The sequence below is a fragment of the Mastomys coucha genome, unplaced genomic scaffold, assembly GCF_008632895.1.
Source record: "Mastomys coucha isolate ucsf_1 unplaced genomic scaffold, UCSF_Mcou_1 pScaffold1, whole genome shotgun sequence".
Classification (NCBI taxonomy): domain Eukaryota; kingdom Metazoa; phylum Chordata; class Mammalia; order Rodentia; family Muridae; genus Mastomys; species Mastomys coucha.
The window spans coordinates 70,120,616-70,132,880 of record NW_022196891.1 but is presented as its reverse complement, the minus strand read 5'-3'; the positions used below and the strand labels follow the sequence as shown (position 1 = coordinate 70,132,880).

At 52.4% G+C, this 12,265-nt stretch overlaps 1 protein-coding gene across 1 annotated transcript; it reads right to left on the bottom strand.

The window, feature by feature from the left end:
• Positions 1 to 1,599: 1,599 nt before the first annotated feature.
• On the bottom strand, positions 1,600 to 9,681 carry Vsig8 (V-set and immunoglobulin domain containing 8). The gene is made up of 7 exons (XM_031342533.1): positions 9,505 to 9,681; positions 5,621 to 5,796; positions 4,968 to 5,169; positions 4,619 to 4,840; positions 3,701 to 3,820; positions 3,180 to 3,378; positions 1,600 to 2,301 (listed from the first exon to the last, which is right to left on the bottom strand). The coding sequence occupies exons 1-7, from the start codon at positions 9,551 to 9,553 to the stop codon at positions 2,016 to 2,018; spliced, it is 1,254 nt and encodes a 417-aa protein (XP_031198393.1). The 5' UTR covers positions 9,554 to 9,681; the 3' UTR covers positions 1,600 to 2,015.
• Between the last annotated feature and the right edge of the window lie 2,584 nt (positions 9,682 to 12,265).

Below are 12,265 nucleotides of genomic sequence, written 5' to 3'. Positions count from 1 at the left end.
CCCCGCTGTATCCTATATAGCCAGTGCCCATAACCCAACGTTTGGGTAAGTGGTCTTTGAACTCCCTTTGCCCCGGCATTCATTCTCTCTCATCTTTCTTGCCAAACACTGTCAAGGCAGAATACACAACACTGCCAACCACCTCTTGATGAGTCCCCCACCACCACCATCTTAGAGGTTTCCAGGTTATTTTCTACCGGGCGGGATACTCTGAGCCTTATGCACGCCTCCTTTATGTTGCCCTGGGACAGGAGAAGGATGATCAGGGTTTCTTTTGAGGAGAAGAGAAACAAAAGTCTAGGCTCTCAACAAGCAGGTAGCTGGAGAAAGACAGACCGAACTAAGTGGCCTTGAAGTACTATGAACTTCTGACGATCCCTTAGCCCACTAACCAGACAGGGGTCCTTTGTGAAATACACCCGTGTGGTCCACCAGAGGCCACTGAGTTGAGATTAGATGCTTTGGGCTCCCCAGGAGTAGATCTTACAGCAAAGAATAAAAGCTGCGCATGGTCAATAGAAGAAAATACTCTATGAGACCTTTGTAGCCTTTGTTTGTTTGTTTGTTTGTTTGTTTTCATTCTCTACTTTGTGTGTTCTATGTGTGTTCTACTAACTGTCTCCTAATACCATCTTCTCTGGCTCAGCTCAGCTTCTCCTACTTCAACGGCTTCCTATTATCACTCTGCCTGATCTCTTCTCTGCACCAGTTGTCTTTCTCCTCTCTCTCTCTCCTACTCAGTCTTTCTTCTGCACCAACCATCTTCTCTAACCTGACTCTCTGACCATACTCTTCTGCCACCTGGACCCTACTCCCATCCAACTCATCTTGACAACCAATGGCTCACGATTTGAGAGCTGAGCTGCTGCTAAAAGTGCTCTGGCCCCAAGGGGTTGGGATACCCTCTCATCAGAAATATTATAGAAGGAAGTCAGCTATCAGAGAACAGCCCAGAGTCCTGGAGTCAACTGATCTAGAAGTCAACCAAATCTTAATTATTGACTTTTTTTTTCTGCCTCTGTTGAGATTAATAATAATGTCACTGAAACTTAGTTTCTTCTGTGTATAGTGGAAATGGTGCACAGTCTCACAGAAGTAAAAAGATAAGTAAAATAAACTATTTGAAAGCACCTGGAACTTAGTGGGTGTCTAATAAACTTAATCTTCCCATCAAAGGGAGCGGACCGAGATACCCTCAGATCTTCCTACTCCAGTGTCTGAATGAGTTTAGATCCCTTCCTGGCTGCTGGAAAGGGAGGCATATACCTGGGAGAGAGAAAGAAGTTCAGATTAGGTAGGTGGATGGAGAGGAGAGAATGCTGAGACGGCCAGGGAATGTGTGCAGGTCACCTCTAACACCTGATCACTCCCATTTGTTTTCCTCTAATAGAATAAAAAGGGAAATATGGGTTTGGAATTTTAAAGCCCGTTCTGAAGGACCTCAGTTTCCCCATTCATATTGTGAAGGGATAGGACTAGATGCCCCCCTTCCAGCTGTGGCTTCCCCTAACAGGAAGGGGAAGCAGATGATTCGGATAGGAGATAAGGAGGCACCACCCACGCCCAGCCCTCCTAGGAACAGGGGACAAGCCACCTTTAAGTCTTCAAGCTTCGTTTATTGTGCTAACACTGTTGCCTCGGAGCTCAGATCTCACACACAGAACAATTCAGCCCAGACATCCACCTACCCAGGGCTGGGGGGCCCTCTGCCTTGGCTGGGGACACCTGGCTTGTACCTCTGCGGTTCTGGGATACCGACAGCTCTCCTCTCCCTTCCTCTCCCTGGAGCCCAGGGGTGAGGGAGGGCTCTGAACCGTCTTCCGTGCCCCCACCACCACCTCCTCCCACTACAGGGGAGGAGGCTCTGCCCCACTTGTCTTCTCAGAGGAAAGCTCCCCTACCACCGCTAGGTGGCCGATGAGAGCCGGGTCTGCTGGCCCGAACCTGTCCCCAGCTGCGGGCGGAGAGCCCCCCCGAACCGCCTCCCAGCCGGGGCGCAGCCCGGTGCTGCGCGCTCACACTAAGAGGCCGTCCTTGCACGAGCGCTGCTCGACCTGGGCACAGTCGGCGCAGTCGGCCGGCTCCGCGCTCTTGACCTTGATGTAGACGGGGGAGGGACCCGCTTCGCAGGCGGCGGAGGCGGTGCGGGGCACTAGGGCCACGTCCTCGGGGCCGCCGCAGGGGGGAGGCGCGTACTTGCGGCGCAGGGAGCGGCTGACGTTCTGCGTCGGGTACCCCAGGAGGTGGGTGACGCGGCTGCCGCGCCCGCTGGCCTTGCACCGGGGCGCCTCGGCGTCCACTCTGGAAAACAACAGGCGGGCGCGTGAGCTGGCTCCTCCACGGCGCGGCGTTGGCACGGCCTGGGCAGAGCTGGGGGCTCTTGGCAACCTCTCATCTCCCGCGCCCCCCTCCGCCTGGACCCATCACCTATCGCTCTCTGGACCTAAACTTACTCTCCCTTCTTCACATTCCTGGGCGAGCGACCCTGCAGCGCCCCCATACCCTATCCCCATCCTTCACACCTGTTTGTCCACGAGTGTCCCAGCTCACAGCGGGGAGCCCCAATCAAGTTACCCTTGGTCCCTTTCCAGTGTTTGGCTAGAAGGGAGCCTTAGTGATCCGGGAACTGTGTCCCTCCCTCCCTTGCTTGACTAACGCTCACTCTGAATTCCGACAAGCTCTCCTCACCTCCTGTCCCTCGCTCCTCTATTCCTCTGTCCCCAAGGCATTGCAATCATTAGCACTGCTATTCTTGTTCTACTTTTATTTCTAGATTGCATCTAAGTTATTAGCACTATTGGTGGTAACGCTTCTTAAACAGGCATGTTGAGGTTCTTGCCGGCGCAATACAAGGGAAAGGTGAAAACACGTGGTCCCTGCCCTCCAGGAGCTTACAGTCTAGGCCAGACAGATTGGGGGGCGGGGGGAGGGGAGATGCATAGACGACAGGAAGGAAAGGGGGAAGCAAGGAGCAGAGGTGAAGACTGGAGAGGGAAGGGCAAAGACAGAAAAGCCATGCGGCGAGTGGGCAGGTCGACATGCTGAAGTCCCAGCACTCCATGGCGATGGCGAGCAGGTTTGGAATGGGGTCCCCAGCCGGCCGATGGCAGGCAGGGATGAAGAGGACAGGGCGCCGGTCCCCCGCCGTGCAGCAGCATGCAGCATGCATCAGGTTTTACCTGATCTCACTAGCCAAGTCGCCGCAGGCCCCTCCGCCGACCCCGCCGCCGACCCCGTAGCCGAAGGCACCTCGGCCACCACCGGCCCCGGCGCCTCCGCAGCAGCAGCAGATGAGCCCCCAGATGCCTACTGCCAGGCAGGCCAGCATGAGCAAAGAGCCCAGTACTGCGCCGACGATCATGCCCACACGCTGGGAGTCTGTGGAGAGAAGTGAAGGGAGTCAGGCTTCTGACAGCCTGGCGCATGCCAGGGCAGATGTCTGTGGGAAAGAACCCAGGTCCTGGGGTGCTCAGTGAGGTAGCTGTTGGGGGACGAGGGGAGAGAAAGTGAAGGTTAAATGAATCTGCAGGTGGCTTCCAGGTGCTCTAAACAGGGGCCTTGCCTGACAGCGGTAGAGAGGCGACCAGCTGAGGCTCCAAAATAGAACTTAGATATCTGCAATCCAATCCCGTACCCCCATCCCACCCCCACCCCCCACCCCACCCCAAGCCCCGGGGAATCTTAGGGCTGCTGTACCTACCTGAGACTTTCACCTCCACCACGCAGACACTATAGCCCACATGGTTGGCCACTGTGCACTGATACAGCCCATCATCATCCGCGTTGATGCCCTTCAATACCAGGTCTCCGTTGCTCAGGCCTGAGATGGGAAGAGAGCATCAAAGGGCTACTGAGACCGAGAAAAGTGGTCTCTGAGAACTCCTACCCTGCCCAGCCCTTGTGGGGGGAGATGGAGGATAAAATGTCACCCTAAAAAGCATGCATCAGACCACTCCACCCTGACCCATACTCCCCTTGCTGAGACAGGAAAATAAAATTTAAAAAAAATAATAATAAATTTTAAAAACAAATAAACAAAGAAAAGACCCCTCTCTCAGGAAGAAGACAGGGTCACCATTAATTATCCCTGTGACCTTAGGAAAGTACATTCTGACTCAGCACTGGTTTGAAAAGTGAAGACAAGGTTAGACCAGAGGAGCTCTGAGGTACCCTCTAGCTTTGTAGGTCTTTGACTATAGTGATTATTCTGATTTTTCTAAGTGCTGGGAGCCTCAGACACCTGATCCTATCTAACCCTTTCACACCAGTGATGGCAGTTACCAGGAAGGATTCCCTTTCGCATCTGCCACGGAGGTGTTAAGCCACTTGCCTGAGATCTACTACCAATCGGCATCCTAGCCAGGACTCTAGGCCAGCTCTTCCTTGGACCTTGCCCTCTCCAAACGACCCATGCTGCTTTTGACTGACATTCCATTTGCACCTTCTCTCCCCTCAACAGTAGCTGCCTGGATGTGCCCAAATGAGCAGCTTCTCGCCGGGGTACCAGGTCTGACTTGGTACCACTGGAAGTCCCAGCAGCTCCCCCCCTTCAACCCTCCCCCCAGTTCCCAGTCCCCTAATTTTTTTTTTCACTGTCCCTCAGCTGGGCCCCACTCACCTTGATTGATGGAGCTGTGGAATGACTCTTGGTAAGAAAGCTCCGAGTGGAAGCTATGCTGTGAGTGGTAGGACCCAGCTCGGTAGGGGTGGCTGTGCCCACTGATCTTGGCCCATTTGTACAAGAGGGGCTGAGACCCTCCGTTGGCAAAGCACTTCAGCACCACATCGTTGCCCTTCGACATGTGGCCTTCCGTCCAACACATGGGCACCGCAGGACGTGCTGTAACAAGGCAGGCAATCATAAGCCCAGGCCACAGCCAAAAGTCTGAGCCAGGCTCACAGCAGCCAGTCTGCGCTTGGCTCTGAAGCCTGGAAAAAGCGGAGCCCGGAAAAAAATCTGGTCATACCTTGGACAGTAAGAACGACCTTCCTGGTGGCCATGGTGGTCTTCTTCACCCGGCACTCATAGGTTGCTGTGTCAGATACCTGGAGGTTTGTGAGGTTGATGGAGGCGTCGTACTGGCTGGGGTCTGAGGCCGCAAAGCGGACCCTCTGCTGCAGATGGGGAAGGTTCCCATGGCCGATCCTCTTGTCTTGATAAGTAAGAAACTGTGAAGCAGAGAGGGAAAACAGAGCTCCTGGGACAAACCGAGCCAAGGAAGGTTGTGTGAGTTGCACGGGCAATTCGCTGACCTTCTCTAAGACTCGGTTTTCTCCACTGAAAATGGACATAAGATGTTGCCAGGCACGCTGACCTCTTACAGAATGAGTGAGAGCAGATGGGATTAGGTATTCTGGAGAAATGTAAGGTCAGACTGGGAACTTCTAAAGGCAGGACCCACATTCAATCTCCCCCCACCTTAATGTCAGGTACAAGGAGGTAGAGAGACTGGCTGGCTCGAGAAGTTGGCTCTTATCCCTGTTGCCTCATTTTCCCTGAAAGATCTTGGAGGGAGTTCAAGGCCCTGGTCTCCTCCTTTGCCTTTTTTCTCCCTCAGGATGTTGGCTTCCTATCAAGTTGACATCATAGAGTACAGAGATCCCTGGGCCAAGCACTTACCACATTCTCCCTATGTGAGGGTTCTGAATTGACTTGCATCCACTCAATGTCCAGACTATTGGGACCATAATCCTCAGGATCCAGGGCATAGGGACAGCCTAGCCTCACGCTGTTACCTTCTGCAAGGTAGATGACCTCCTGGCCATCCCCGTTGATCCTTATAGCAGACAACAGTGCTGATGAAGGGGAAAAGCAGGTGGAAAGAGAATAGAAACAATACTTATCAGTCAGTCTCCACCATGCTGCTACCTGTCAGCTGGTGCTCAGTGGGGCTTCCATAGGAATGAGGGGCTGTGTCCATTCGTGTGCGTGTGTGTGTGTGTGTATGTGTGTGTGTGTGTGTGTGTGTGTGTGTGTGTGTGTGTGTGTGTGGTGGCAGAAGCAATAGTTATGTTGTTTGTTTATTCATATGGCAGACTCTGGGCATCCTTGTGAAGTTGTATATATATTTTAGACTTGTGTAGATGAGCATTTGAGCATTGTTTACATACACAGAGCTCTTGTGTTGTACTTGTGTGTATACATAATTGTGCATTTGCATGTATGAATATATATATATACATCAAATGTGCATTATATATCTATGAGTCTTTGTAGCTGAAAAGATGTTCATGTACATGACCATGTAGGATACCTATCTTCATATTTACTTGATAGTGTGGGCATTTTGTGTGTGTGTGTGTGTGTGTGTGTGTGAGAGAGAGAGAGAGAGAGAGAGAGAGAGAGAGAGAGAGACAGAGTGAGAAACACCCAGAGTCATTAGATGTTTTATTGGAAGCAACAGGCTATTTCAAAGCCACCTGCATGGGCTGGGTTTAGGCCCTATCTGGGTCAAGTGCTCTAGCCAGAACAGAAGAATGGATGCAGTAACTCCGTCCTGAAAAGCAAGAGTATACCTGTGTATGCTGGGTTGGTAGTGGTGGTGGTGGTGTGTGGTGTGTGATAATGTATCTGACCGACTCTATGGGTGTTCTAAGTGACAGTATGTGCCTTTGCTTGACATTCGGCAGCTCTGGCCTAGAGCCTGGCCTTCTTCATGTGTATGTCTTTGTCTATGGCAGCGTGGTTTTTTTGTTTGTTTGTTTGTTTGTTTGTTTGTTTGTTAGGTAGGTAGAATGATCCTTATGTAGCTAAATATACCATTGTGTGTCCTCCTTGTGTGATTGTGTGGTTCCAGTATAGCTGCTCCCACTTGCTTTGCTCCCATTGGGGCCCCTCCTGCCACTGAGTCAGAGCAGGAGCTCAAGGTTTGGAGACAGGATCAGGAAGCTCAGGACTGAGCTCCTCTCCTTCCCTCCCCTGGAGCCTCAGGCAAGCTCTGGCCCCAACCGGTTAGACCTAGAGAAGGGCAAGGGGGGGGAGTGAACCCAGGGCCCCACCCTAGACACTTAGCTCCCTACCTCCAGTCTCTGCTGAAGCACTCCTTCTACAAAACCCTCATCAAGCTTGCCTATGGATGAACTTGTCTTTCTCTTTTTGAGAAAACATGTTCATGGATCCCAGGCCCAAGTCTCAGGGAGTCTCTCTCTCTCTCCCCACCTCTCTCTCTCTCTCTCTCTCTCTCTCTCTCTCTCTCTCTTTCCATACACACACACACTGTCCTGGGCAAAACAGACACAGGCGTGTTCTTTCAAGCCCTCAAAATATGAATATATGCCCATGCAGTCTCCTCTTTCTTACACACAAAAACTATTGGATCTATACACAGACCCACATTTATGGGCAAACAGAGTCCACATTAGTCTAGGACACACCCACTGCACGCTCTGGTGGCTTCCTGTGCGTCCATTCAAGACCAGACACATCTGCAGAAGCCCTGAGTTCCAGGTGTAGCCTGGCACTGGAGGAGCTAGCAAGGGCCTTACGTGTCTCCCAACATCTTAAAGCAGCACTGAACCTACCCCCTCTAAACCAAGGCTAGCGCCCATATATTCTACAACCTGAAAAGGCTCCAAACTTGACCTCGAACAGGCAGCCTAGCTTCTGGGACTCTAACGGGACCTGGAGATGCCTCCTCCAGCCTTAGGCCAAGAGAATACCAGCTCATTCCTAAGATAAGGATCCAGATGCCATCTGCCAGATCCTGGGGCGTTGAGAAGCAAGCCAGGGATGAGCCAGAGTTCTGCTGAGAGGAGAGGCTCCACCCTGGGGATGCGCCACTGGAAACAGCTAACAACAGGGGAAGATTCCCTTTCCCTGCACCACAGAGGTCAGCCAGGCAGAGGGTAAGTATTCAGAGAAAGGGGCTTGGGGTAGAAGGGACCCGCTGGAATGGAATGCCTGCACTAGGCCCTGTTGCTGCGACTGTCTCAGGCCAAAGAGCCTCACCCCAGCTCCTCTGTCTGCTTAGATGTTTCCTCAGCTCCTCCCAAGGGTTCCAGCCGTTTTGTACCTCCTCCCACCCCTTTGGCATATCACTCTGGTTTATCTTGCTGTGACACCGGGAAGGGATTTCCTGGGAATTTAAGAGAAAAGGAAGGCTTGTGTAGAGGGAAGAATCAGGGTGAAAGCCCGGCGTAGGAAAGAGTGCTGGGTAAGAAGACTTGAGGAGAGAGAAACAGGGGGATGTGGAAAGGCAGTCCACGGCACTGGTGACTGTCCCTTACAAAGTATCCAGGGCTGACGTCATTCACTGTAGGGAAAGCCAGCTCAGTAAGTGTGCGTTCTCAGCTAAGAAACCTATTCCGAATTCTCAAACGAATTTCCAACTCAAAGGGGAAGAGAAGATAAAAAAAAAGAGAGAAGATAGAGGCAGCTCAGAGAAAGTGTTGTCGCAGGACTCCAGGCAGCAAGCATCTAACCCACATACCCTCACACATAAAGCACATATGGAGATGCCCCAGCTCTCCTGGCACAGCCAGTGGCTCCTTAAGTGGGCACTGCCTGAGGGGCTTTCAGCAGACAAAGAGAGCAGCAGTCATCTTGCCAGAAATTCAGTTATCACACACACACACACACACACACACACACACACACACACACACAGGCATGCATATTGCCACACACAGAGTCAGGATGAAATTCACCCCCCTTCCCTCTCACTTTCTTCATACCCGGCATCCAACATCTAGACACCCTCCCCCGCAGGAGGGGTTCCACACTATTTTCTGCAATACTCAATAGAATGTCCCTTGCCAGGACTTGCCGCAAATCCTGGGCAGGCAGCCATGGTATCCAAAGCTGAGGCCTGACTTCCACGAGTGCCCCAGAGAGGTGAAGGGGCCTCCGGGAAGTCTTCCATCCATCCTTGTCCACATCCTCTCAGCCTCATCCCAGAAGAGGCATCACCCGTGGGCTCTTGCAGCACGTAGGGCCCAGAGCAGAGGTCCCAGGTCTGGCTTCTTACTAGCTATGATGGAGGCCACCCAACATGTGGAACCTTTTCAAGGCAGACAGCTTTCCTGCCCAATGCCCTGGCTTGGGAGAGCTGGCCCTTCCACTGGGAAGAACACACAGACTGTCTAAAGGAAACAGATCATTGACAGGCTCCTCCTAAGCCCCCACCCAGAGCTGCTGCTCACCTGACTCCTACCCCACCTGCAATTCCCACAACTAACTCCAGACCTCCAAGCAAGCCCTGTCTCCAAGCTCCCAGTGTGGGAACAGCACAAAAGGCACCTTGCACGCAATATATGAGCTACGCGGGCTGCCAATTACCATGAAGATCTATTCCAAAACCGCACAGACACCGCCCCAAGCCTTCAGGTACGGGCTCTCCTGGGGAGAAGCCCCCTGGGCAGTGTCTAAATCAGGATCAGCAAAGTGAAGGTAGATGGTCCCTACCAGTGCCTCTTAGATCATCTGTGAGGCTCCTCTGGGAGCCCATGAGCATCCCTGACCTTCGGCATCATACTGGGTATCCCTGCCCCTGCCCAGCCCCATACCTGGGCTCAGGCACACAAGTAGTAGATGGAATGCTCCTCGAACTCCCATGTCTCTAGACTTGGTCTTTCCTCCGCCTGAGCTGGGATCCTGTGGGCCGGTGGTGGTGGATGGAAGGGGCAGGTAGAGGGAGGGGGAGCGGAGGGCCCAGACACTGCCCGGGGTGGCAGGAAGGTGCAATGAGTGCCAGGCTGAGGAGCAGCCGGAGTTATTTCTATAGGAGGGAGGGGGCCTGGTCCCCGCCTTGGGGAGGAGCCCATGTAGCCGTAATTAGCAGGGTGACAGGATGGCCTACCCAGGCATTACCCAGCCCTCACTCAAGCTCTTCCCTGTCCCAAGAGTGGTGCAGGGTGACCAGCGGGACTTGTAATTAGGCACCTGTTAAACCTCCACTTCCTCCTGGCCAGGTCCTCAGGGTGACAACAGTCGCCCCATTTTCCAGCGTCCATGGAGCTCCTCTCACCACTCATTCGCTGCCTCCTTCCCTGAGGGAAGTGGGAAAGAGGAAGGAAAAGCCAGATTTCGGGAGGAAGGATGGCCAGCATTTGAAGAGTTAACATTAACCAAAGATACCCTTGAGTCTCATACACCCAGACTTCTAGGTCCCAATCCCTTCAAGCATCCTCTGCTCTCCAGGTCAGGCCTAAAAGATAGTGTATCAGAGAAGGGAACCATCTGCCCTACAGGGACCTGGAAGGAAAGCCCAGGTAATAGGATCCACAGGAATGTAGCTTTTCTCTGTCCCTTTAAAGGGAGTGAAGCCCCTGGGCTGAAGAGGGAATGAAGGGTGTGTGTAAGAACAGGGTCTTCCCACGCTACTGCTTCTCCATCCTGGATAGCACAAAAGTCATCCCCCAAGTTCAAGGATCCCAGAGAGCAGGAAGTGCTCTGATGGGTTTACCTCCCACACAAACCTCTATCAGTTCACTGAGGCCAGGATAAGAGGGATGGGGCATGTGCAGGGAGTGAGGGACTGTGCACACCATGAGAGAATCTTTCAGGTAGGCAGGACAGGTAGTCATGTGTGTACGCCTCTCACAGGGATGCGGATAGGAGAAGGACTCGGCCCCTCTGTGTGCTTTGTTCTGGGATTTCTTGGGATCTCAACCAGATCCTGAAAGTTTTAATGTAGGCCCGGTGTTAATAGGAGTCAGGATCCTCTAAGAGCAAAAACCCTCAAAGCCTGGACCTCTCTACGGAGCAGCACAGTGACCAAGCCAGCACATTTCTAGGCAAGGCGGGAGGGTCTTAGCCAGCAGAAGGGGAAAGGCCAGCCACTGTGGGTTGATCCATGCATTCAGGAGAGTTCCTTAACCTTCTCTGGATTCCAGGACTATCCAACAGGATGCAGATTATGAGGAGCCTCATTCAATAGCTTGGGCCTCTGAGGTGAGCCTTTTCCACTACTGACCTGGGGCTCAGGAAGGGCAGAGGGGGAAGAGTCTTCAGGAGAGTTATGGGGCTCAGGGATGCTGCCAAGCCCTGCCCCTTTGGAAGAATAAGACAAGACAATAAGGAAGCACATGGAGTCCACGCAGCTCTGTGTTCCAAACCCCTTCACCCAAACTGCCAACAATAACAGGTTGCTCCGGGGGCCCCACCAGATGAACTCAGGGACTATCCTTATTTCCTTATCTATTTTGAGATTTATGGGGTTGTCCTGAGCCTTCAGGAAAACAGGGGTCCTTATCCCCATTCTACCGGTAGAGAAACAGAAGCCTGGGAAAGCATGGAAGGCCAGTGGTGAGTGGAAGGGAAACAGACAGGACCAGGGACAGGGAAAATGGATAGAAAGGGCTGAGCCTGTGGTTCCACTAAACTGACGTGGAGGGATCCATTAGTGCTCTGGATTTGAGCTAATGCACAGTGACGGCTGCCTCCGGGGTTAAATTTGAGGTTAGTTGAAATTATGAATGAGGGTGAGGTCGGATATGAGGTTGGAATGAAAGTCGAGGTCAGTATTAAGGTTCGAATCGCAGCTAGAAGTGCAGCTTGGCACTGCAGCTCAGAGTTAAGGCAGGACTTTTACTATGGTCAGAAATCTGGTTTCAGTGCCATTCACAGATCTGTGCGTGCATACAGGTTGAGGTAACTCAAAGGCCAGGGCTGAAGTTGACGTAAGATTTGTTACCAATGAATTTGAATTGAGTTTAGGATTTAAGTCAGGTGAGTGTGGTTGGGGTGAAAATATATGATCAAGCGGCTTCAAGGGAATCAAAAGTGAGATTTTTAAGATATAGAAAGATAGCAACCCCCACCTGCTAAATCCAGGTTCGGCTCAGCTCTAGAAGCATGTAGTAGGGGTGCGTAGTGATGTACCCAGTGTCTGAGGGAGGGATTCAAACGTGCACCAGCCCACATGAGAGGGGATGAAGCAACTTAATCCCATAACAAAGGTAACTTCTGAAGTCCTGCTCCACCACCTGCTCACAGCCTGAGGAAGCTCCCCAGATGCAGGAAGCTATGAGTAACCGGTGGATTCTGTCGCCAGACTGAACCAGAAGATGAGGCCCATCAGAGGGATTTGCCGGGGGAGGGGTCTGATTGAGGAGCCTCAGAGAGGTTGAGGTTGAGGGGCTAGGGAAGAGTAAGGACCTAGTAGTTAGAAAAACACTTATGAGGGGATCACAGAGGGTCTCTCAAAGCTGGAAAAAACAGACAGCATCATCTTGGGTCCCCCATGACCTACTGAAGGCTAATTGTCACCTGTTTGCAATTTGGAGCCTATAAAAGAAGCTGTCAGCCTCCCTGCCCTATGCGGGG